Source organism: Mustela nigripes, chromosome 2 (genome assembly GCF_022355385.1).
Source record: "Mustela nigripes isolate SB6536 chromosome 2, MUSNIG.SB6536, whole genome shotgun sequence".
NCBI classification, from domain to species: domain Eukaryota; kingdom Metazoa; phylum Chordata; class Mammalia; order Carnivora; family Mustelidae; genus Mustela; species Mustela nigripes.
Window position 1 is genome coordinate 112,967,430 of NC_081558.1, and position 26,470 is coordinate 112,993,899.

The following is a 26,470-nucleotide window of genomic DNA, read 5'->3' on the forward strand; positions in this document are numbered from 1 at the left end:
TGCCAGAGGGTGAGATAGAGAGAGAGAGCACAAGCATGGGGAGTGTCAGGCAGTAGGAGAAATAGGCTCCCCGCTGAGCAAGAGCCTGACATGGGACTCGATCCCAGCATCCTGGGATCATGATCGGAGCCAAAAACAGACACTTAACTGACTGAGCCACCCTGGCGTCCCCATTTATTATAAACTTTAAACCAAGGTGGATTTTTCCCCCTATGTATCTTTGATCAGTTGTCATCTGAACATGTGAGTTTTTTTTAATTTAAATTCAATTAGGCAACCTATAGTACATCATTAGTTTTTGGTGTAATGTTCAATGATTCATTAGTTGCGAATAACATATTAACATTTCCAGTGACACCATCCCATTATTTCTTGTGCTATCCTATTTTATGTTTAAACAAAACTTCTGGTTACTGGAAAGTTTTTTTAAAAGTCCAAATTTGCATTCTTATAGCTTTCACCACTGGTGTAATTTCAGCCCAGTAGAGAATAAAGAATAAGTTATTTCTTTTAAAAAAAATTCTTTATTTTTTATTAACATATAATGTATTATATAATGTATTATATAATGTATTATTTGTATATACAGGTCTGTGAATTGTCAGGGTTACACACTTCACAGCATTCACCATAGCACATACCCTCCCCAATGTCCATAACCCAGCTACCCTCTCCATATACCCCTCCCCCCACAGCCCTCAGTTTGTTTTGTGAGATTGAGAGTCTCTTATGGTTTGTCTCCCTCCAGATCCCATCTTGTTTCATTTTTTCCTTCCGTACCTCCCAAAGTCCTCACGTTGCCTCTCAAATTCTTCATATCAGGGAGATCATATGATAATTGTCTTTCTCTGATTGACTTAATTCGCTCAGGATAATACCCTCTAGTTCCATCCACGTTGTTGCAAAAGGCAAGATTTCATTTCTTTTGATGGCTGCATAGTAGAATAAGTTATTTCTATCTTCTGATAGAATTTTGAAATATTTTTGAACTTTGAAATATTTCAAGACAATTATCATGTGAATGGGGTAATGTTTAAAAATACAAAGCCTGTGAAATTATCAGTCCTCACTGTATCCTTCCGTCACACATTCATCTACCTCCTTGCAGCTCCAGAAATCAGTTTCCTCTGTAACCCTTCTGCTATTATAGACCTGGGGGAGAGAAAATGTTCTTCCCAAAAGAATATGACTTATGGAAAATCTCTGCTGCAGTAGAAGGGGATGAAATCCTTCTTCCGGTCTGATAGAATATGGGACAAAAGAGAGAGGGCAGTAAGTGATAACATTCACATGTGATATCACACACACACACACACACACACACACACACATTGATTTTCTGCTGAAATCTGTGTGTGTGCATGAATATGTGCATGGTTGGGAGGGGGCTAGGTAGGTTGAGAGAAATGGGGAAAAAAAGTGCCAAAAAAGCAGAGGAGGCTTATGCCCCATCACTCGTTTGGGATCCAGGAAAGAAACTGCTATTCCCTGTAGCCCCAGACTGGTATGTGGAAGTTGCAGAATACAGAGTTGTTAGGCAGAGAGAGGGCCTGGGTTAGCACTCCTGCCTCTCTTCTGGTCCCTGTGAAATATGAAGGGAACCAGAAATTCCTCAGACAGATGAACCATCTCTGCCGTAGAGGCTTTGGAGTGGACTGTCAAGGCCAGATGGAGGCCCTGTGTGCAGCTCAGAGGGGTCTACAGCCTTAGCGATTGTGGAGGTGGAACCAAGCCAGTGAAGGAAAACTATCAGGGCCAAGACACTAACAAAGAAATTGCCAGTGACAGACTGTAAGCAGCAGGTGCCATCAGAGCACCCAGCAACAAAGAGACAAGGGATGTCACCATGGAGACAAGAGAGGACTCACAGTACCTACACAGGCTGATTGGAGACCCCTTTTCTCCCACTGCCATGAGGTCACAAAAGCCCTGAGTCTACTACTTTGAGAATCTAATGAAAGTTAAAAGACCTTTTGTCCAGCCAGAAAAATGTTCACATGCACTAAATTTTGCATACAGTTTCAGGGTTCACAAGCCATGGACTTTAACTTAATATCCCTTTCTCAGAATCAGTTAAAGAAGCATATAAAAGAGAAGAGGGGCTTACTTTGGTATACTTATTGATTTTAGTGAAATAGTGATCACTATATTGTGCTCTATAAGTCATCTGTTTAAGATTCCATTTAAGAGTTCTGCTGAAGATTGAAGTCAAACTTTACTGACTTAATGTTTTTGGAATTTACCCCTCCCCCCCAAATTTTAGAAATAAGGAAAATGTTTGTGCTTTCATCAGATACTCCTTTCCTCCATGATTCGTGACTATTACTAACTCTGGTTCTGAAATTACATCTGCAGACTCATTTGTTAACCTTTGATGAAAATCATTCAGGCTTAGAGATGTAAAATCTCTTAAATTAGTTGGGTGTCTTTTTCCTCTTTCCTTATATTTGTTGGTATTCAATTCTTTTGGTCATTTTTGCTTATCTCCGCTCAGCTTAATTATTCTGCCTAATGGAAAAGACAAAAATCTCTTTGCCTTCCAAAAGACACGTGAAAAAGTGCTCCACATCACTTGGCATCCGGGAAATACAAATAAAAACCACAATGAGATACCACCTCACACCAGTCAGAATGGCTAAAATCAGGAAACAACAGATATTGGCGAGGATGCGGAGAAAGGGGAACCCTCCTACACTGTTGGTGGGAATGCAAGCTGGTGCAGCCGCTCTGGAAAACAGCATGGAGGTTTCTCAAAAAGTTGAAAACAGAGCTACCCTATGACCCATCAATTCAACTACTGAGTATTTATCCTAAAGACACAAATGTAGTGATCCGAAAGGGTGCATGCACCTGAATGTTTATAGCAGCACTGTCCACAATAGCCAAACAATGGAAAGAACCTAGATGTCCATCAACAGATGAATGGATAAAGAAGAGGTGGTAAATATATATATAGGAATATTATGCAGTCATCAAAAGAAATGAAACCTTGCCATTTGCAATGATGTGGATGGAACTATAGGGTATTACGCTGAGTAATACTGTCAATTGATTGACTGAGTGAAATAAGTCAATCAGAGAAAGACAATTATCTTATGATCTCCCTGATATGAGGAATTTGAGAGGCAGGGTGGGGGGGGGTTGGGGGTAGGGAAGGAAAAAATGAAACAAGATGGGGGATCCGGAGGGAGACAAACCATAAGAGACTCTTTTTTATTATTTTTTTAAAGATTATTTATTTATTTATTTGACAGAGAGAGATTACATGTAGGCAGAGAGGCAGGCAGAGAGAGAGGAGGAAGCAGGCTCCCTGCTGAGCAGATAGCCCGATGTGGGACTCGATCCCAGAACTCTGGGATCATGACCTGAGCTGAAGGCAGTGGTTTAACCCACTGAGCCACCCAGGCGCCCCCATAAGAGACTCTTAATCTCACAAAACAAACTTAGGGTTACTGGGGGTAGGGGGCGTATGGAGACAGTGGTTGGGTTATGGACATTGGGGAGGGTATGTGCTATGGTGAGTGCTGTGAAGTGTGTAAACCTGGTGATTCACAGACCTGTACCCCTAGGGCAAATAATACATTATATGTTAATAAAAATAATTAATAAAATAAAATCTCATCTCTTCCCCACGGATGACTCTTACTCATGTATGTATTCTATTCTGAATATATCAAGACATTATGGCAGGAAGAGTATCGACCTTAGAATCAGAAAACATAGATTCAAATCCTGGCTCCATTACATACTAACTGTTTAAATCTGGGGAAAGCTCTTAAATTCTGAGTATTTGATCTCATCGCCAAATGGGGATAATAATACCTCCATTATAGGTTTTTGGATGGTGATTAAAGAGCTGGCGTTTGAAAAGTTAGTTCAGTGCTAGGCATTTTTCATAGGCACTGAGTAAATACTCTCCTTCCTCATTTCAGCATTATTCTCAAGCACTCACTTATTCTGGCCATTAGCCTCCCTTTACTTTTCTTACAAGTTCATGCTACCCTTTTGTTTTTGTTCTTGTTTCTGAGTCCCTTCTTCTCTTGTTTGCGTAAATCCACTGGAGTATTTACTCTGTACTGGGGGCGCAGTGCTCAGAGTCCAAGAGATTCCTAGTAGCCTATTAAATGGTTGAGATTTGGGGGGGTGGCTGGGTGGCTCAGTCAGTTAAGTTCTCAGTCAGAACTCAGTCTGCCTTTAGCCAAGGTCATAATCCCCAGGTCCTTGGGATCCAGCCCCAGGTTAGGCTCCCTGCTCAGTGGGGAGTCTGCTTCTCCCTCTACCTCTCCCCACCTCCAGCTTTTGCTTTCTCTCTCTCTCTCTCACATAAATAAAATATTTTTTAAAATAAAATAAATGGTTGAGATTTGGGAAAAAGTTATTGGCCCCAAATATAAAAAGAAAATCGAAAAATCAAGATTAATACATATTTAATTAAATGTCTAATAACCTGAACATCATCAGGTAGCCTATTCCACTCTTACATTGTTATAAATAGCCCCACAGATCTTTATCCACAATTCTGAAAGTTCTGATAATAAAAATTTGGGGGGGGCAGTTTAGGGTGAACTGATTTGGCAGCACAACTAACCTGAACAAACATGTAGCTGTTTATGATCTGTATTTATTCCTCTTAGTGTGACTATTCATACATCTTTTTTTTTCCTGCAGAAATAGAACTGTGTTTGATTATGAATACTGTCCCAAGCCCCCGTGGAAGCATTATGTAGTATATGGTATATGCAATCTATTATTTTAAATCTGAAAAGTTTTTAATTCTGACAGCATATCTACCCAAGGGAATTAGATCAAGAGGTTCGTTCTTGAGTAAATAATATGTGAGATAGGAGTAAGTTTTCATATGTTTACTATAAAGTGTGTGTGTATGTGTGTGTGTGTGATTCCAACATTAAGTGAGATGCTGTAAGTCTCTCTCAGTGGGTGGGAGGGAGAGCGAGAGAGTGAGTAGGAGCATGTGCGAGGATGGACAGTACCCTTAAGAAAACCACACTTAAAAAAAAAAAAAGATTTTATTTATTTATCTGAGAGAGAGAGAGCCAGAGAGACCATGAGTGAAGGTGGGTGGGTGGGGGTGGGTAGAAGGAGAAACAGGCTCCCTGCTGAGCAGGGAGCCAGACCTGCAGGCTGGATCTCGGGACCCTGAGATTATGACCTGAGCTGAAGGCAGCCCCTTAACCGACTGAGCCACACAGGTGCCCCTAGAATATTCTTTTTTTTTTTCCCCAGAATATTCTTAATAATAGTACCTACCACTCTAAGTTATCATGGTGATTAAATAAGATAAGCTTATGAAGCATTTAGCACAATTCCTAGCACAAGGTAAGCAGTAAATTATGATTAGCTATAGAAAGAAGTTTGTGCTTCAGTGGAAAACTACATTACCTATAGCACACCCTTCAGGGCTCTCTGATTCTAGCCATGTTTCTTGTCTTTCAGTGATTTTGCGACTCTTGAAAGTTGTTAAGTAGCTGATAGATAGGTGAACTTTGTCCTGTTAGAGATGCAGTTAACTTCCTCCCTATGGAAATATCAGTTTTGTCTCTATTTGCAATTCATCTCAACGTTCCTTTATTCCATATAAATATGTGTTCTTTTGACTTTTCCTTTGAACTAGTTATTACATCTGCTTGGTTCCCTCATATCATATGAGGAAAATAAAAATCTTAACACATATTCATTTTTATAACCGTGAGATTCATGATTTTGTATATTTCTGAAATTATCTTTTAACAGTTTTGGAAGTTCCACCAAGATGCCCGATGGAGTCCCCTGACAGAACCAGGTAGCATTCATCAATCTCACCAGTGGTGTAAACCTGGGCACATCTTTTTTTGGCTTCCAGAGGTGAATGCAAAGAGGCAGTAAGACTTTGGTGACTCTCTGTTTTTCCAAATTTTAATTTTGTTTTCTACTCATTTTGTTTTCAGTTTGTTTTATCTGATAAATTATTCCTTACTGGAAATCTGGCTTAATGGTCTGACAATTTGATGATTTCTGTAGATGGGTTAATGGGGAGTAGACAGCTTGTCCTGTTGGCTGAAAAGTGTCAGACTGGTTTACTTATCTTTTCTGTTTATATGTTTGTTTATTTTGAGTTCTGATCAATTTTCAATGAATTTATATCCACTGTGGACAGAACAAGTCTTTTATATGGACCATGGATTTTTGTAATTTTGTGTCTACTCTTAACCTATGGCTGAGATTTTAAAATATAAGCTCAAAGTTCTATTTGCGCTTATTTGTCTGCCATTATGTCTATAGTTCAGAAACGTTTTTACCTCTCATTGTATGAAAGTGAAATATTTTCTATCTCTAGATGACATTACTAAATTTGATTATAAGGCCTCTGTAAGGATCTCTGTTCTGATTATTTTGTAGAAATAAGAACAGATATAAACCGAATATTCCTCATTTCAGAAAATAAGGAAGTATGTCAGCTTGAAGATGATTGGTAAGAGGCTTAGGTAACGTAAAGCTTTGGACTGACACTAAATTGAGTTAATGGATATTTATTGGATGTTCAGACCATTTCTAATCTGAAATACTCATTGCTAAACATCATTTTAAGTGTATATATTTTTGCTTCTTCGTTTTTGTTTTGTAATAACAGCTGACATGTATTGAGTACATAGTTCTATAACATTTATGAGAATTACTTCATTCAATCCTCAAAACAACCTTCTGAAACTGGAACTATTAGTCTTCTACTTTTTAACTTGCCCAAGGTCACCTAGTTAGTAAGAAGCAGAGTTGGAAGGTGAACCCAGGTAGTCTGACTCTAGAGAATGTGATCTTAAACATAAAGCTGGATTCTCTTTGGGCAGTCCTACCATTGGCTAGGCTCTTGAAACCCCTTTGTAAGTTTCTCCCCTTGTTTGTTATGATAGGCCATATATTTGTTTTTGTTTGTTTGTTTGTTTTTATTGAGGAATATCTGACATATGACACTGTATTAGTTTCAGGTATATAAAATAATGATTTGATATTTGATATACTGCAAAATGATCACCACCATAAGTCTAGTTAACATGTTACCATACACAGTTATAAATTTTTTTTCTTGTAATGAGAACTTTAAAGATCTATCCTCCGAGCAACTTTCAAATATGCAGTACAGTATTACTAACTGTAGTGACCATGCTGTACATTACATCCCCATGACTTATTTATTTTATAACTGGAAGGTTTTGCCTTTTGACCCCCTTCACCCATTTCACACTCCCTTGCTTCTTACTTTATATGCTATGAAGGCAATATAAGCGTGTTCATTTTTTCCACTTCGGGAAGTTACAAAGTCAGTGATGCCTATGGCTATAGAATGCTGGGTTATGAGCTGTGCTAATCTGATAAAATGCTGAGGTGGGACATTGCACAGTCATGCCCTCCCATTCTCACAGTGTGAGAAAGAAATAAGAAGCAGCCTCTGATGTCCAGAAGTAATCTAACACTCACAGGCCATCTGTTCATTTTTTTTTTTTAAGATTTTATTTATTTATCAGAGAGGGGGGGGGTGGAGAGAGCAAGCACAGGCAGACAGAATGGCAGGCAGAGGCAGAGTAAGCAGGCTCCCTGCCGAGCAAGGAGCCCGATGTGGGACTCGATCCCAGGATGCTGGGATCATGACCTGAGCCGAAGGCAGCTGCTTAACCAACTGAGCCACCCAGGCGTCCCCATCTGTTCATTTTAAACCATCTTACGGAATACCAACCTCAGACATGATTATTCTGAGACCAAGATAGAAGAGACAAAACAAGGCTGCTTCATAATTTTGTCTACTCACATATAAGATACCTATATAAAACCACAAAATACCAAATAAAACTCCTCTCTTGCTAAATGAATGGCTATTATTTCTTATGCAATCATTCCTTTGATTTCTGACAGTATTCAATTTTGAACAGATCCTTGCTTCTTTATACTCTCCCAAACCACCCAAGGGAAGACCAAATCCTGTAACAGTTTCTTTTTAATTATGTTTCTTTGAGAGAATCCCATGATTACCTATGATTTTTGTTCTTCCTTGTTGCAATGAGTAGTAAAGGCGGCTTGTTTAACTGCATGTATGTTTTTGCTGGTCTTTGGCAGAAGGGTCTTGGCAAATGGAGTGGTCATTTTCCCCACATTCTTGGCACTGCCATATCCTCAACTACTACTTTCTTCTTTGTTGGTCTAGAGAAAGTCCAAACAATTGAGCATCAAAACAAATATTGATAATAGTGGATTTAACTCTTCAAAAGACATAAGGACCCATGAATATGTTCTGATATAAATGAGTAAAATAAAAGGGAAATGTCTACTTTACATTAGAGTGCCAATGAATAAGCATTAAAGAATTGATAGAACTAGAAAATAATGATTTTGTAAAGATCCTTAAATATGTAATTCATACAAGAATCATTCTGATGAGGAACGGGGCAATTACACAGTCTCAAAGCATCTTTCTGCAGAATGCTTATTAATTACCTATTAATTAACAAGCATGCCATACTTGCTCATTATCTTTAACTACTAATTAACTACTAATTTAATTAACTACTAATCAACTAATTCATTTAACTACTAGTTAACATTTATATCATCAGTAAAGGGACATATTGGCATTGTGCACTTCCTTGACATGCTGAGAAGAACCCAGCATCACTTCTGGGGTATTTCTGCAAAAAATGCATAAATTATAAGTAAATGTTAGACAAATACAGGTTGAGGGACAATCCTCAAAAAATAACTGGCAGTACTCTTCACAAAAGTCAAGATCAAGAAGACAAGGAGATTGAGAAACTGATCCAGATTGAAGGAGACTGAAGCTAAATGCAGGTATTTCTTTTATTTTTTTTCTTTTTTTTTTAAGATTGTATTTATTTATTTGACAGAGAGAGATCACAAGCAGGCAGAGAGAGAGAGAAGGATGCAGGCTCCCCGCTGAGCAGAGAGCCTGATGCAGGGCTCGATCCCAGGACCCTGAGATCATGACCCGAGCCGAAGGCAGTGGCTTAACCCACTGAGCCACCCAGGCACCCCAAAATGCAGGTATTTCTGGGCTTAATCCTGCATCTATAAAAGACATCATTGGGACAAACGCAAAATTTGAATAGGTCTTATAGATTAGATGGTAATCTTGGATTGATGTTAATTTTCTGATGTTGATGGTTATACTGTGATTGTATAGTAGAGTGTCCTCGTTTTTAGGAAATATGCACTGAAATATTCAGGGTTAATGTGTCATCAATTCTGCAACTGTTTCTTAGAAGTATACACAACTGAGGAATCCCAGTGAAGGGTACACAGGAGCTCTTTATTTAACCACATATTTAATTTGAGGTTTTATTTATTTATATGTTAATAATAAAAAATAATAATTTAAAATATTATTATTTGAGGTATTATTTTTATTTTAATTTAATCTCATTTTTTTAAGAGGAAGAAAGGGAGAAAAAGCAAAAATAAGTCTAAAGTTTCTGCATGTGTCCTCTTTCCTTTAAGCCAGAACTGAGTCATGGGGTATTGGCCTCCAGGAGAAGGCAGCAGATCACTTGGTTAAGTGGTTGGAGACTTTGGTCACAATTTCAGTTATTATTTCTTTTTAATATTAGCAGCTGGTCACATTTTTACTTGTTAAATTTGTATCTAGCCTCTTCTGTGCTTCAACTGGGGATTCATATCACTGATCTATGTAGTTTAATTAATATACAGATATTTAGGATTTACTTGAGACTTACTGAATCTCTTGACATTCTTGATATGTTCTTGGTGTATTCTTAAAAAAATCTTGGTATATATGTGATATATAAAGTCAGGATTATTATATGTTATGTCTCAATATCTTTTCTTTTTTCTTTTTAAAGATTTTGTTTATTTGACACACACACACACACACACACACAGAGCACACAAGGAGGGGGAGTGGCAGGTAGAGAGAAACAGGCTGCCAGCTGAGCAGGGAATCCTGATACAAGACTCGATCCCAGGACCCCAGGATCATGACCTGAGCCAAAGACAGACACTTAACCTATTGAGTCACCCAGATGCCCTTAGATTGACTTTATTATCTTGTTTTGCCTGCCAGAGAAATAACCCAATTTCCTTATCATTTTGCATAATTCTTGTAATGAATCCTTATCTGCGCTTTCATTTTTTAAAGTTATCAGTAATAAGCTAGTAGACTAACTACAACCATTTAAAATTTTTTGTCATATACAGGGGCTAAGTTGTTTAAGTGAACAACTCTTGTTGTTTTAAGTTGTTTAAGTTGTCTAAGTTGGTTAAGTGAACAACTCTTGATCTCAGCTCAGGTCTTCACCTCAGGGTCAAGAGTTTGAGCTGCATGTTGGGCTCCACACTGGGTATGGAGCCTACTTTAAAAAAATGGCTAAGATGGTATATTTAGGGCACCTGGGTGGCTCAGTTGGTTAGTTTCTGACTCTTGATTTCAGCTTAGGTCATGATCTCAAGGTGGGATCAAGCCCTGTGGCAGGCAGGCCCTGTGCTGGATGTGGAGCCTGCTTAAGATTCTCTCTCTCAGGGGAGCCTGGGTGGCTCAGTGGATTAAGCCGCTGCCTTCAGCTCAGGTCATGATCTCAGGGTCCTGGGATCGAGTCCTGCATCTGGCTCTCTGCTCAGCAGGGAACCTGCTTCCCTCTCTCTCTCTCTGGCTGCCTCTCTGTCTACTTGTGATTTCTCTCTGTCAAATAAATAAATTAAAAAAAAATTATCAGGTTTGTGTTTAAAAAAAAAAAAAAAGATTCTCTCTCTTTCCCTCTCTAAAAAAATTTTTGTTTGTCATATGCAGATAGTTTTTTATTTTATGCTTCCCGGAAAGCTTTTCAATCAACTATAAGCCAGAGTACTTCATTTTCCACAAAGGAATGTTCCAGAATTCTGTGGAAAAGGACTATACCAGAAGCTTTGGGGTACAGGTTTCTGATGACATTGCTTAAACAATTTTGAGACCATACTGGTGGACTGAGCCAGGATTTCTAGAACTGTAGAGAAGCCAATGTGTTCATAAGACTGCTAGCCCAAGATCCACTGAAACAAGAACTAATTACATAGGACTGATGAATTGACAAAGGGTGATTACTGTTTTTGCTTAAACTATTACTTATATTTTCATAATGTCTATTTTCTGGATATTCAAGGAAGACCCTTTTTTTTTCCTCTTAAGCTGTCTATAACTCATAACAATTTAATAATTATAACTCTGCTTTTTTTCATACTCTGCTTTTGTACACTGAAATAAAACATTTGTGAGTGATAGCTTGTTCTCTTTGCCTGAGCCCTCTAAAACTTGGAAACTTTTATTGAATATTCTTAATTTCATCACAATATAACTATCATATTTTCATGACAATATAGTTAGTGGCATAGATTCAGGAAGAATCTGTCTTTTTTACCAGGACATAATTGGAAACACTGGGTATGCAACCAAGGCCTTGCCTGGAGTGTTATATTTGAGAACGATGCTCCTTTAATCAGATATGGCCAGACATATCTAAGGAACTAGGATGACTTTATGCAGCCAATGCTTACAAACCCTTCCAGGAAAATTGGTTAGTATCTGACTTAGAAGGTTCTCAGCTTCTGGGTGGGTAAGGTCACTTTCTTGTTAGACCCAGGAATCTTAGGATATTTGGGGAACTTCAAGAAGAGACAAATTCACCGAATGGCTACCACAGCTGAATTCTGGTGTTGAGTTCTTGGTGCAACTATCTAACCTTAGAGGCTTTTAAAAGTAAATTTGAGATTTTTTGAGAAGACTTTCAGCAAAGCAAGTTTAAGAAGACCTAAGTGGCAAATTATCACTCTTATTGCACCAATGTAAATAGTGAAGTTAGAGACCAGCCTTATTTGTGACCAAGAATAATCTTCCTTTGTTCCCTGAAACAAATAATACATTATATGTTAATTTAAAAAATAAAAATAAAAAAGAATAATCTTCCTTTGAGATTATTTTGGATCAAAGTGAGGAGATTATAGGGAAAAATGTGTATTTCAATGAGGAATTATGCATTATGTCTCTCTCTGGGCTATTTATGAACTCTTTAAATTGCTGGTAACTGATGAATATTGCCAATGACAAAACCAAACAATTAAGAAGATTGATTTTATTTTAGGCTCCTGTAGCAGGGAGATCACCCAGATTCATAGAGAGTATCTTGGCAGGGTAGTGTTGCCTTAGACCTTTAATAGAGAGAAATGGACAAGTTAGAGGTGGAATGATTTACAGTTTGAACTGTTTCATAATCAGAAATCTCAGTCAATTAAATAGGATATGTTTAGCTCTGGGTCTGACTCCTTTCAGGATATAAACAGCTCTAATCTCAATTAATCGTTCATGTGACAAAGAACAGGGAGTTGGAGGATCTATGTCTTGCCTTTGCTGGTGGATTCAGGCAAAAGGGGAAAAGTGTGTTTGGTCTTGTCACAAGTAAACAAGGGAGACCACTGTAAGGCCTATGGGAGTCACGAGAAAGTGTCGTCACTTTCAGAACACAAAAGGGTGGTGGGATCTCAGAAAGGTAAGGATTAGGGAGATTTCTTAACCGTTGGTGTTTTCTGGGAACACAGGGCTCAGCTAAAATTCAACATTGTCAGTATGCAAACTCTGCCTTGTCTTTTAGAGTTCCAGTAGACTTAAAACCTCTATTTGCAACTCAGTATCTCACTCAGTATAAATCTGTGCTTCTTGACTTTTCCTTTGAACCAGTTATAACGTTTGTCTGGTTCTCTCCTAGTATATGAGTTCAATCAATTCTTCAATATGTATTCCTTTTTGTATTTGTGTAAGAGTCATGATTTTTCTTCTTTCTAAAAATTGTCTTTAAACAGTGTGACCCACATAGCTTATTCAGATTTCACCAGTTACACATGCATTCATTTGTGTGTGTGTCTGTGAACAAGCCAGTTTCTAACGGTCCCATTGAGAGGTCAGGAGATCCTGAGAACTATGCAAAGTCTGAAGGCTGGTGGTTGCTACAGTGAAGACTGACACTTAGAGGTTAAGAGTTATCAAATACAGTGAGGTGGGATGAACCCTTTGGTGGAGATCATTCTGGATTCAGAGTCTAGAGCTTAGTTTATTCAAGAATTATTATTTCTGCATTCCTTGGCAATGACCTACATGTATTAAAACATAGGGGTAAGAGTTAGACATAATTAGGTTTAAAATGGTTCTATCATTTACTTGCTGTGTGATCTCGGGGAAGGATCTTAACTTCCTTCTAACTCGTGTCCCTATCTGCAAACTGGGAATAATGTTTACACCTAACCCATAGAATTGTTGTGAGGATAAAATGAGATAATGAATGTGATAGACTTGGCATATAGAAGGTACTTGGTGGTAACACCCAGGTGGCTCGATCATTTAAGCATCTGCCTTCAGCTCAGGTCACGACCCCAGTGTCCTGGGTCAAGTCCCAAATCGTTCTCCTTGCTCAGCGGGGAGTCTGCTTCTCCCTCCACCTGCTGTTCCCCCTGATTGTGCTCATTCTCTCTCAAATAAATAAAATCTTGAAAAAAAAGAAAATTTTCTATGTCCAAAACAATGAAAGGCCTAAAATAACAATCTTTCATTCATGAAAACTGTAGAAGCCACTACATGTCTATTTTACTTCAGACCCATTAATACTCAAACAGAGTTCTTGTCCAGTGAGAACAGATAGAATAATAGTTCATCAACTTGTCAATTTCAACAGTCAGTCAATGTGCATGTTTATATGTATTCTTTGGTTTATTTGTTTTTGCAACTTTCATATTTCTTTCCATGTAACTTTTTTTTTTTTTTTTTTAAGTAGGCCCCATATCCAGTGTGGAGCCCAGTGTTGGGCCCAGTGTGGGGCTTGAACTCATGACCCTGAGATCAAGAGTCAGACACTTAACCAAATGAACCACCCAAGCACCACTCATGTAACTTTGTTTTTTAATAAAGGCAATTCACTAAGTCTATGAACATAATTCCATTTATAGGTTTTCCTGGGCCTCTTCACATTTACAAATCACCTGACAATGTGTCCAAGTTTTAGTCAGGAAAATATGGATAATGTAGTTACACTCTGTGTAGTATGCTCTTTTTTTTTTTTAATTTCTTTTCAGTGTAACAGTATTCATTGTTTTTGCACCACACCCAGTGCTCCATGTAATCCGTGCCCTCTCTAATACCCACCGCCTGGTTCCCCCAACCTCCCACCCCCCGCCCCTTCAAAACCCTCAGATTGTTTTTCAGAGTCCATAGTCTCTCATGGTTCACCTCCCCTTCCAATTTCCCTTACCTCCCTTCTCCTCTCCATCTCCCCTTGTCCTCCATGCTATTTGTTATGCTCCACAAATAGGTGAAACATATGATAATTGACTCTCTCTGCTTGACTTATTTCACTCAGCATAATCTCTTCCAGTCCCATCCATGTTGCTACAAAAGTTGGGTATTCATCCTTTCTGATGGAGGCATAATACTCCATAGTGTATATGGACCACATCTTCCTTATCCATTCGTCCGTTGAAGGGCATTTTGGTTCTTTACACAGTTTGGCGACCATTAGTGTGCTCTTCTGCCTACATCCCAAGGTAACCATCTCAGAAGGGTCTGAGTAGGGTGCCCACTAGAGGGCAGTGTGGATCTGCCAAAGGGCTGACAAACACTTTGCTTCAAGACTTCATTTCATCTTTACATATCACTAAGGACTTGTTAATTCAGGAGAGCTAAAAATGAGGCATTTGTAAACTAAAATTTGCATATTACTCAATGTCCTCCAGATTCCAATTTGGCATTCTACTATGATCCTGCAGACTGTGAGAAAGTCACAAAGCTCCTACCTGTTTCTGGAGCTTTTGCTGCTGCTGCTGCTGCTGCTGCTGCTTCTCCTTCTCCATCTTCCTCCTCTTCCTCTACTCCTCCTCCTCCTCCTTCTTCTTCTCCTTCTCTTTCTCCATCTCCTTCTTCCCCTTCCTCCTCCTCTGCCTCTTCTTCTTTTATTTATTTATGACAGAGAGAGATAGCAAGAAAGGGAACACAAGCACAGGGGAATTGAAGAGGGAGAAGCAGGCTCCCCATGGAGCAGACAGCCTGATATGGGGCTCGCTCCCAGGACCCTGGGATCATGACCTGAGCAGAAGGCAGACACTTAACTGACTGAGCCACCCAGGCGCCTCTCTGGGGCCTCAGAGGGCATCAGCAGTGGTAGAATTGCTATTCATGTTCTTTAATCAACTTCTAGCTTTTTTCATCATCTATTCAACCTCATGTGGACTGTTTGATTCTTCTCTTCAGAGTGTTATTGTGATGCATTTGCATCAAAAGTAATTTTGCTATGCATTTCAGGTGTCTATCTCACTGTTGAAGTGGATATATACATATTCCCTCAAAATCTGCTTGTGTAGTGATACTGCATTGGTGACATGGTTTCAGAGAATAGAAACTATTTAAATAACTTACAATATCAAGACAAGTGATGTAAAAGTATTACCTATATTAAACTTTATAGAACATTGTTTTATAATTAAATGGATAAACTCATGGTCTCTCATATGGTATATAGTAAGTATGTAGTAAGCAATTCTAGCAATAACTTCTCTGCAAGTTTTATGTTTCTTTTTAGTTCTATATTATCACCTGTTCTTTTTTGAGTAAGGCTATATATATGGGTGAGTAAAATAGTTTTTGAGATCAAAACCATCTCAAAGTTTCTGTTCTAAACCCTTTGAGTGGATTATAAATGTTTGCCCTCACAATCCTTAAACATTACACAATAGCATCAAAATAATCAATATGGGACCTCTCTCCAGTCTCTCACCTTGTTCATCCAAAGATCTTGGCTACCCATATCTACTTCTATAACTGTAGTGCTTGTCTATCATGTTTCATCCTGGCCTCCCCATATGAATACATCGGTACGAATCTGAGGACATATCTCATCATTCTATGATCATCTGTTTCTCAGCTGGTACAAGTGTCACTTTCTCAGAGAGCCCTTCCTAGAACATCCTATTTCTTTGTGTGTCACTCTCTGTCCTATTACCCTGTTTTATTTTCTTTGGAGTAATTATCAGCCTGTGAAATCATCAGTTTGTTACCTGAGAAGATTAGCACCTCCTATCTGTCTTGTTTATCCCCAGCTCCTAGATAAAATGTCTATGACATAAATAAGCACTTAGTAAAGATTGGATGCATGAGTGAATGAGTGCTTCACTCATTTCACTCATTCCATGGTGCTTTTCTGGGGATCAGATGACTAGATGGTCCATAGAGGCCGAGGTTCTCCCTTGAGCCTGATGGTGTGACCCATGTACATAATGTCTGAATTCCCATCTTCTTTCAAGGATCTCTGAGTTGGTCTGACTGGTGAATGTTTCATGTAGTTAGGGATGGTGGGAACTGTGTCTGATCCGAAGTCATGAGTGATTTCCAAATCATGGAAGCATGCAGAACTGACAGGCGAGTGGGGAACTGCCGTCCCTAGGTTCTGGTGAGTCATGATGGCGGAGGCAGGCCAGGGACAGACATTGAGGAAAATGAAATATATGGAGTCAGGAGTCAGAGAGTCAGGGAGTTGGCCGCAGGGAGCAGGGGAATGAGAGAACAAGCAGGAAGGAAGTGGTAGACACAGAGAACTGTGGGGTGGGGTTATGCATTTTTTGTTATTGTTAGCAAGTTTATTGAGATATACTTTACATACCATGAAATTCACCTATTTAAACTATGTAGTTCCATGGTTTTTAGTATATTTACACTTATGTAATCATCACCAGTTTAATTTTAGGACATTTTTATCATCCCTGTAAAGAAATCCTGCACCCATTAGTGTCATTCCCCATTCATCTGCCCTTTTCTGCACCAAGTCCTAGGCCACCACTAATCTTCTTTCTGTCTCTATAGATTAGTGTATTCTGGACATTTCATTCAAGTGGGATTATATAATATGTGTTCTTTTGTGACTGGCTTTTCTCTTACTTAGCATAATGTTTTCACGGTTCATCCATGTTGTAGCATGTATGAAGACTTCTTTCCTTTTTGAAGCCAAATAATTGTATTTCATTGTATGGATATAAAAAATGTTATTTATCTGTTCATCAGTTAATAGACATTTGGGTTGTTTTAGCTACTTTGAATAATGTTGCTATGATCATTTGTGTATAAGTTTTTGTGTGGACATATGTTTTCATTTCTCTTGAGCATGTACCTAGGAATGGAATTGCTGGGTTATAGGGTAACTCCATGTTCAACACTTTGAGGAGCTGCCAAATTATTTTCCAAAGCGCTTACACTATTCTTCGTCCCATTGTGGGGCTATTTCTGGTAGATGATTTTATGAGTTTGTTCTGGACACCTGAGCCATGTGAGTACCATGAGAATGAGTGTGTCGTGATTCTGCCTGGATCCTGCCGTTCAGGTACTGCTGCACATACCCCTGGGCCCCCGAGGCCCCACCTGCAGTGATCCCAGTATCCTCAGGTAGTAATGTTACCCCAGAGGTGTATTGTGATTCGTCAGTCCCAGCAAATCCTCCCTCTGTTCGTGTATTAATAATCCTCAGAGTCCAAGTTAATATGGCCTCTTCTGCTGGCTCCGCGGTTTCAATTCTGACTGCGCATTAGACTCTCATGGGGAGATTTCAAATATGCCAAAGCCAGGGTCCACATCAAAGGTTCTAATTTAACTGGTCTGGGAGAAGGCCTGGGCCGCTAGGATTATTTCAAACTCTCTTCAGGGCACCTGGGCGGCTCAGTCGGTTAAGCATCCGATTCTAGGTTTCAGCTCTGGTCATGATCTTATGGGTTGTGAGTTCAAGCCCCGTGGGAAGCCCCATGTGGAGCCCCGTGTAGGGCTCCACACGCAACAGGGAGTCTGCCTAAGGCTTCTCTCCCTCTGCCGCCCCCCCCCCCCCCCGACTCATGCATGCTCTTCTCTTTCTCTCTCTTTCTCAAATAAATAAATAAATCTTTAAAAAAAAATTTTACTCAGATGATTCCAATGGACAGACAGGATGGAGAACCACAGCTCTGCTCCCACTAGAAGAATCCTTTCTCCTATGAGCTTCACAGCAGTTTCTTTTCAATGGCACTCACCAAAACTTTAAAAACAGATTCCCCATTTAATTGCAGTTATTTAACATATATATTTTACTTGTCCAGCTGGACCACAAGCTCTTTGAGGACAGAGCTGTGTTTGATTCATCCTCAAGTGTCCATTTGTCAAGAGACATCCTTTTATAGCAGCACCTGTGCTCCTCCTGGTCCTTCTCTGGAGTAACGCATAGGCGCCAACCAGACTGCAAGTTATCATGAAGCCTTCGCGGGCCGCCCACCTAAACCTGCAATCTCCTTCTCCTCCATTTCCCAGTCTTCCTTCTGTAATTTGCTTCCTGCCCCGTCACTTAGCACATGCTCTATGTTTCACTTATTATCTTCTTTATTGTCAGTCTCCACCTGCCTTCCGTGAGGGTAGAGATTTTTGTCAGCTTGGCTCACTGCTACCCTCAGCACTCAGAAAGTGCCTTGCACATGGTAGGTGCTCAATAAATATTTATTGAAAGAAGAAATAAATATGTTAGCCTATATTTAAAAAGAGGTTTAATCCCTTTCCTCTACACCAGTGAGTTAGATTTTGTTTAGTTTTGTTTTATTTTATTTTATAAATATTTCCAGTCATTTATTATAAAGCCTTCTTTTTCTAGTAAAAGTTATATTTCTAGCATAAACATGTAAATCCTGAATTCATTAAGTTTTAGAAATATAGTCCTATTTCTTTTTGTTTGTTTGTTTTAAAAGAACACTTTGCTAACTTCTTACTTTATTTTTAAAAAATATTTTATTTATTTGACAAAGTGAGAAAGAGAGAGAGTGCGTACAAGCTGGGGGAGTAGCAGACAGAGGGAGAGGGAGAAGCAGACTCCTCACCAAGAAATGAGCCTGATATGAGCCTAAAGCCCAGGACCCTGGGATCATGACCAGGGTCTGGGATCTGCTCTGTGCAGAACTCAAGAGATATTTGCCTGACTGAGCCACCCAGACACCTCAATATAGTCATATTTCTGAGAGGGTCTGCAGAGGTTCTGTTTAAGCTGTGGAGCAGGGATCATGGCATATTTGGAACTGTGTACACAAACTGGAGCAGAGGAACGGGGTCTGGGACAGGCAGTTGAAGCTAAAGAAACCTGACCACTGGCTTGCTCTTGCACCATTAGAATTCAAGTCCTAGGCGTTCCAGAGGACAATGACTGTGATGATGGAGGAAGCCAAGAAGAGCAGGTAGAGGCGAAAGAGGAAGATGTCCATCATGTGGCTGAACTGCACCCATAGGTCAGCTAGCTGGGTGCTTGTCAGCCCCGAGCCTCCATTCATCTCTGCCTGTCTGGGTCCCAGCTCCTTCCCTACCAACTGCCCTGGCTCCTTCGGTCCTACAGAGAAGACAGAGACTCAGCCCTGAAGTGGGAAGGAGACAGGATTGGGGAAGTAGGGGACTGCAGAAGCTGGGCCCAGTGTAGAGAGTATGGGCAGTGTAGATTTTTCTTACCAGGTAGGTGAGTGGGCGTGAAGCCTGGGCCCACATTCTCCTTCCAGAGCGCAGTGGGGCTGCATTTCCTTGGGCTGGCCCAGTAGAGAAGTAGAGAGTGGAGCCACCGAGGCATGGGTGGGGGCTGGGTGGTGGCCAGGTGCAGCAGGTAGGTGATGAAGATGGTCTCCAGCAGGCTGACCACCATCAGGGACAGACACAGGGCAAAGTACTCACCTGTGTTGGGGTTGAGGAAGATGCCTGAGTGTGGCCGAGAAGAACCAGCAACCCCCCCTTTTCTCTGTCTCACATAGAGAGCCCTTCCTAAAATGACTGCTTTCTCCCTTCTGCCTTAGCTGCCTCAGCAGATCTAGCCAGTTCACCTGTCTGCCCTGCCTCCTACCCCTGCCTCCCCACGCCCCACTACTTTCCAACAGTGGGGAGGTGGGCATACTGATGAGGGGGGTGCCACTAGCGGGAAGTAGTTTATTCATCCTAAGCAGGAAGACGTTGTAGCCCAGAAGAAGTGTTATCTTGAATGGGGCACGATTATCGCTTTCTGTCGGCAGATAGAAGCTGAGGGCATCGATGGCAATCAGGAAGCCACTGGGCACCAGGAGGTTTATGACGTAGAGGCTGGGCCTGCGCCTGATGGCCACCTGCGGGGAGGAGAGAGCAGAGAACTAGGTGAGGCTAGCACTGAGGGGAGGCTGAGGGATAATTCCAGTCCCTTCCTCCCTTGGTGTCCTCAGCCCAACAGGGGCTCTTTCTGGGGCTGGGTGAGAAGCAGCTTTCACATGCCTGAGAAGACTCTGCCATACCCACTAAAGAAAACCTATGCCAGAGCTGGCAGGTTCAGAAAGGGGCCTGCTCTGGGGGACTTGGGAGAGAGGAAAGCTGTGAGGGTTGTGGCACCCAGTGGCTTTCTGGTCTTGGGACAAGATGTGAGGGGCTCTGGGATTTGGAAAGATCTGATGAGGGAGATAAGTGGGACGGACACATCTCGCAGTCTCTGGGCTTGCATAGAACATGATCTGGTCAAGAAGACTGGAGCCCACAGACATCTTTGGGGTGGCCTTGTTGATGCTCAGGAACTCCCATTCCCCTTGCGTACGGACAGTGTCACGTGAGGTGTCCACTATCTCCCACACTTCCTTTTCCATGCCCAGCAGCATGTTTTCCACTGCAGGGAGACAAACACTCATTCAACACATTGTTCAGCACCTGCTCTGTGCAGAACTCAGAGAGGTGAGCTAGAAAACTGCTTTAGCTCCCTCTCTCTGGCTGCCCGGTAACACGGCTTCCTCGCTTCTCAGTCACCTCCTTTCAATTCCTGGCTTTCTCAGAAGTCTTGTCTCCTCCTAAGTTCAACTCCTCTACCCTACCACCCACACACCCCTGACCAGCAAATCCCTTTTTAGGCAGTTAAAAAATAACCTTGCTGTGTGTGCTGTTTCATTGATCCACTGGTTGATCTCATTTTACCCCCACCATGACCCACCTGTGTAGAGGAAAGAGCTAAAGGTGAGCGTGCAGTTCTGCTGGTCAAAGGGGAAGTAGAACATGTCCAGGCTACAGATGCTGGTCACCCGCATTGGTTTGTTATACGTGATGTGACCGTTATTGGTCACATATGCAGAGAGGCCTTCTGGGGTCTGATCTACATCCATGCTACGGGGTAGAAGGGGAGAGAGACAGATGCTCTGGGTTTCACAACAGCTTAAGCTTCTCTCTTAAGGGGGGGCTTCCCAATGTTGCTTACTATGGTCACTCTGCCATCTTTTCAGCTCATCACTTTCTCATTTCTAGAAGAAATATCTTCTAGAAATGAGAGACCATTGATGAACCGTGATTATGCTCCTGTCTGAAAGAAGCTTTTGGTGGCCCCACTGAATTGGTTTGCCCTATGCCACCCTGGCCTGCTCCTTGCAGAAGGATCTCCACTCCAGCTTCTTTCCCTGGCCCTGGTACCCACGATTCTACGATGAAGATGTCTGGGAGCCACAGGTTCTCAGTTGTCACAGTGAGTTTACTGATGGCACCACATTCTTCTGGATCCCAACTGATGAATGGGTTTTTCCAGATCTAGAGCCCAGAGCACAGAGGGATGGTGATGGCTGAAGCTGGAGCTAGTTTATGTCAACATCAACCCTTCCGTTCCCTTAAATATATATACACATCTGCGTATTTTTTCCAAAATCTATGTACTATAGGCATATGATAAAATTTTAACCATTCTAGAAAGTTATAACATAAAAAGCAAGCTTCCCTCTCCTCAATTCACTCTAACTCAGCTCATATTCCCCAACTCGGTCTCCTTATTAACAATCTCTTGAGTGTCTTCTAGAAAATAAATTAATACGTATGCCAGCATTCACTTTTACTTACACAGATAAACTCATACTTTGCATATTATTATGTCTGTAACTTTTTTTTTTTAAACCTCATTTCCTTTTAAGCTCTGATGTCTCTTCTCTTCCTGGTGATAATGTCCCCCTTCTCTAGCTAACAAAGTCAGGCTGGCCTTCTACTTCCCACTCAAGGAAAATCTGAAACTGGGTGCTGAATACCTTTGGGCCTTGGAGCTTACTTAGGGGTTTTCAACAGTACTGCCCACTTCTTCCTGCAGTTTCCATCTGCATCTTCATATTTGTTTGGCAGCTGTGTGACAGAAAGCTATTTGTCATCAGCATGGGCCCTATTTTGGTTGGATTTATCTATTCCCTCAGGCACTGCCAATTTCAACAAATGTGATTTTTTGCAAACAAGCCCAGAAAAAAGGGGAATAAGAGGGAAGAGAACTAAGCTGGACTTACATACCAACTTTAACCACAGGAATGATGTCAGCAGCTGAAGCTGTTCATCCTGACAAAAAGAAGTCCTCATTCAGGATGATTGATGCCCAGAGATCAGGTCCCAGTCCAGCTCTTGCCTTTGTTTCCTACATGGTCCTGTGTGACTGTTCAGCTTTTTAGTCACAAATCTCCAAAAATGCAAGTTACATGGAAAATGTAGGGGGAGAAAAACAGCACGGGGGCCCACTGGAAATATGTTTTATCTGCCTACAGGGACAGAACTCTGGACAAATGTTCCCTGCAGAAACGTTGCTGCAGCGTTCCCTTTCCCATCTCTCCACCCCACAGGATGGACGTCTGACTCATACAGCATTTGGGGACAGATCGCTTGTCACTGGACCCATGCAAGTTTGGGCTGCCAGGGGGAAGAGTCCTTGTTCCCTACTAGCAGCCTATGCAAAGAGTGCAAGAGGCAGAACTCACCACTTCCAGGATGGCAGACAAAATGAAGGAGATGTTGACCTGAGCGGGAATGCTGTAGTTGATGACTGGACGGAAGTCCTTCTGGTTAAATATTGTCTGGAAGGCAGCAGGGTCCACCCCATGCTGGTCAAAGCCTGAGCAATTGATGGTGAAAGTGTTTGACCTTCCTGTAGAGAGGAGAGACCTGTGAGATGGGAATAGGGCTTTGTGTGTCCTAAGGGAGAAGAGTACCAAGGCTGAGGCTTGAGAGCTTCTCTGCAGAGAAAGAAATGTAGACATGGGGTGAGGCACGTGAGCCCCTCCTTCCTGGACCAAGACTTCTGAAGGCCAAGCCCTTCCTGCCAAGGCTGGGGAGCATGGGCTGGTCTGATAGGCAAATGGGGGAAGTTGATGTGGTAAGCTGAACCAGGGCTCAGACCTCTCTTCCTGTGCTTTACTCCCATATAAAGCCTACCCAAATTTGTATGCAAACAGCCTCTCTGGAGAGTCCTATTCCTTCTGTAGTCCCAACCCTGAAGTTTTGGCTTTTGTCTGACCCTACTGTTTTTTTTTCTAGCTCTATTATGACTTGTTCTCATAGTCATTGAACAAAATGTCCCTAAAATTTTGTTTCTTAATGTCCGCCTCCTGCTTTCATGTTTTCCCATTTCCTGGAAGGAGAAATGTGGGAAGAAGTCAACCTGAGTGTGACCTGAGATATGTGGGGACTTCATATTGCCCTGAATGTGAATTTATTGACTACCCAGCATGTGCTGCGCTCTGTGCCCATCTCCTGCTCAGTGGCTTCCTCTAAGATCCGTGGGGGCCAGCCTCATGGTCACCATTCTGAGAGGATCTCACTGTGCCTAGTGGAGCTGGGCAATGACATGTAGAAGCTCTTCAGGGCCCTGTCACCCGCCTCCCAACCACAGGTGATCTGTGGTGATTCCTGTAACTACAGCCCAGCAATTTCTTCTTGTGCCTCGTCCATTACTCCCCATGCCAGCTAATTCATAAGGTACACCTCCAAACCAAGGAGAAACACATTGCAGGGGAAGAAAGAGTCGTCCTTTCCCCTCTCCACCCCCTCTCTGCAAGATCTTCCTGAGTGAGGTGGGGAAAGAGCTACATTCCTGTCACCAGAACCCAAACCACCCTGTTCATAGTGACTATATCTTGGTAGAAAGGAAAGGTTGGACACCATAAAGGGGTGGCATTGGAGAGCTGGCAAATGGAAGGATTTGGTAGATACCTAGGCAGGCAAGTGGAAGAGGGGGCTGTGTGTACTGATCAGTGAAATGGGTTTTTTGTCTGTTTCCAAGGAAGCCATACCATAGATCCTACAGAGAAAGAAAATGTTTAACCCAGCTATTTTAGATGCTTTCTAGTTCTGGAGAATGAGAGGGTTTCTGGATTTTGCCCAGAACAGCATTCCCATCTTTCCTTGTTCTTGCCCCGTCATACCTGGAAGCAGAAGGCTGACAATGAGGCAGAGGAGGACTCCCCCCTCCAAAGGCCACCCCCCTTCCATCCTCCTCTTCTGGCCTCTTCTCTGGGGATTCACCAGGAGCCCCCAAACTGTTGAGCTTAAAGGAGCTCAGACCACACCTTGGTTCCTGGTTTTGAATAGTGCTCTTGACAGGTGACCCCTCCCTGGTGAGAGGCTGTGGCCAGAGGGATCAAATCAGAGTGTCCTGCTTTGTCCCTGTGCTGGTATGTCTTCCGGGTGCCAGGCAGTGGGGAAGTTAGGCCAAGACCAGGGAGAAAATCACCTGTTTAGCAGCCTTGTCTAGATGAGTGATTTTTAAATCTTGAGTTCCAAGTACCTTTCAGGGAAAATGGAGGATGTGGGAGATGGGTCAGGTAAAGCCACTGATAAAGGTCTCATCAGGTGCTTCTAGAACTAACTATGCCTCAGGGAAAGTGCATGGATCCCTCAGAAAGGGATGTGGTGGAGACACCTGCTAATTTCACAAGGCAAAAACTTGTAATTATTTTGTTGCAGACCTAAAAATGTATCTTTTTACTCACTTGTGGACATTAGGGATTATTGTCAGTAGTGAGTTAAAAATATTGAGAGAGCAGGCTTTTCTTTCATGACGTAAACCTAACCAATGGACCTCTGCCCACAGCTAGCACAGCCAGTACCGACCTGCCTCGTCCCTTGTTTGCACTACTGGGACATCTTCATAAGGTTTCCTCTCTTTGGTTTTCCCTAGTCCAATGCTTTCTTCTTTTTTTAAAGAGTGTATTTATTCATTTGAGAAAGAGAGAGAACAAGGCAGGGGGAGAGGTGGAGAGAGAAGAAGCAGACCCCCCACTGAGCTGGGAGCCAGACTTGGGGCTTGATCCTGGGACCCTGGATCATGACCTAAGCCAAAGGCGGGTGCTTAACTGACTGAGTCACCCAGGCACCCCTGCCCAGTCTAGTTCTTCATTTTGCCATCCCCCTAACTCTCTTGCTTTCTTTCCCTATGTAATGTCTCTAAAGTCCTACAGCCCTGGGGCCACGTGGGAATGTGTGAGCAAAAAAAACCACTTGGTGAGCTTTTTTTTTTTTTAAGATTTTTTAAAAATTTATTTATTTGGCAGAGATCACAAGTAGGCAGAGAGAGGGGGGGAAGCAGGCTCCCTGCTGAGCAGAGAGCCCAATGTGGGACTCGATCCCAGGACCCTGAGATCATGACCTGAGCCGAAGGCAGTGGCTTAACCCACTGAGCCACCCAGGCGCCCCACTTGGTGAGCTTTTTGAAGATAACTGCACGCCCCGCCTCCCCGACCCCTATGGAGGGGTGTATGTGTATTTAAAATCTCCCCAGATGGTTGTGATTCACACTTCATTGAAAACTTTTGGGCTGGCCTGTGTTACCATTACCACAAGCAGGATACTGATACTGATAGATAGTCAAGATAGAGAACTTTAACACCAGGATCGCTATGTTCTCCTTTTATAGCTACAACCACCTCCCTCCCTCCCTAAGCTCCTGCTGTCTGGCAGCCATTCATTTGTTCTCTGTTTCTATAATTGTGTTGTCTCAAGAATGTTATATTATAGATCAAATAGCACTGTATAAACTTTTTGAGACTGGCTTTTTTTCTCTCGTTATTTCTCGGGAGACCCATCCAGACGGCTGTGTGTATCAGGATGCATTCCTTTTTATTGCTGACTAGTATTCCGAGGTAGGAATGTACCCCAGTTTGTTCAACCACTTATCTGTTGAAGGATTTCTGAGGTTTTTAAAATTTTTTAAATTTTGTTGAGGGACTTCTGAGTTTTAAGGGAGAACACTTATTTCCTCTACTTTCCTCACAACACTTGGAAAAAAAAAAGATTTATTTATTTATTTGAGGGGGGAGGGGCAAAGGGAGGGGAAAGGGACTTTCAGGCTGACTCCCCATTGAGCATGGAGCCTGATACAGGGCTCCAACCCAGGACCCTGAGATCATGACCTGATCCGAAATCAGGGGTCGGATGCTTAACTGACTGAGCCACCCAGGTCCTCCCACAACACTTCTGATACCAAATTGTGGGTTTTCCCCCTCACACTAAGTATTTCTGAACTACCCCTTCTGGCATACCCCTTAGGTTAAGGGCTCAATTCCACAACACTGAACCCCACTTCAGGGGCCAATTGTAAGTCAGGGCCTCCTATACTTCTGACCAACTGAAAGTAAATTGGGGATCCTCACAACACCCTCCTCAGATTCAGATTTT

At 41.8% G+C, this 26,470-nt stretch overlaps 1 protein-coding gene and 1 long non-coding RNA gene across 17 annotated transcripts in view; one reads left to right on the forward strand and one right to left on the reverse strand.

The window, feature by feature from the left end:
- Window positions 1–26,470, forward strand: part of LOC132011998 (uncharacterized) — a 79,231-nt gene that overhangs the window by 22,514 nt on the left and 30,247 nt on the right. For 7 of the 14 annotated variants that reach the window (XR_009402490.1, XR_009402493.1, XR_009402488.1 and 4 more), the window contains 3 exons: window positions 5,752–5,862; window positions 6,397–6,469; window positions 8,889–9,045. This is a non-coding gene — a long non-coding RNA (uncharacterized LOC132011998). Of the gene's footprint in view, window positions 1–5,751; window positions 5,863–6,396; window positions 6,483–8,888; window positions 9,046–13,805; window positions 13,887–26,470 lie in introns of those variants that run through there. The other 7 variants (XR_009402486.1, XR_009402495.1, XR_009402494.1 and 4 more) reach the window with 6 other exon arrangements.
- LOC132011997 (5-hydroxytryptamine receptor 3C-like) lies at window positions 19,121–24,364 on the reverse strand. 3 transcript variants are annotated; one of them, XM_059391432.1, is made up of 9 exons: window positions 24,220–24,364; window positions 22,777–22,943; window positions 22,319–22,363; window positions 21,474–21,583; window positions 21,000–21,169; window positions 20,521–20,681; window positions 19,953–20,157; window positions 19,520–19,735; window positions 19,121–19,403 (listed from the first exon to the last, which is right to left on the reverse strand). In XM_059391432.1, exons 1-9 carry the CDS (start codon window positions 24,284–24,286, stop codon window positions 19,201–19,203), a joined length of 1,344 nt encoding a protein of 447 aa, XP_059247415.1. In that variant the 5' UTR covers window positions 24,287–24,364; the 3' UTR covers window positions 19,121–19,200. The 3 variants fall into 3 exon arrangements, with proteins under 3 accessions (XP_059247415.1, XP_059247413.1, XP_059247414.1); XM_059391430.1 differs by lacking the exon at window positions 24,220–24,364 and having other exon boundaries at window positions 22,777–23,292; XM_059391431.1 differs by lacking the exons at window positions 22,319–22,363; window positions 24,220–24,364 and having other exon boundaries at window positions 22,777–23,292.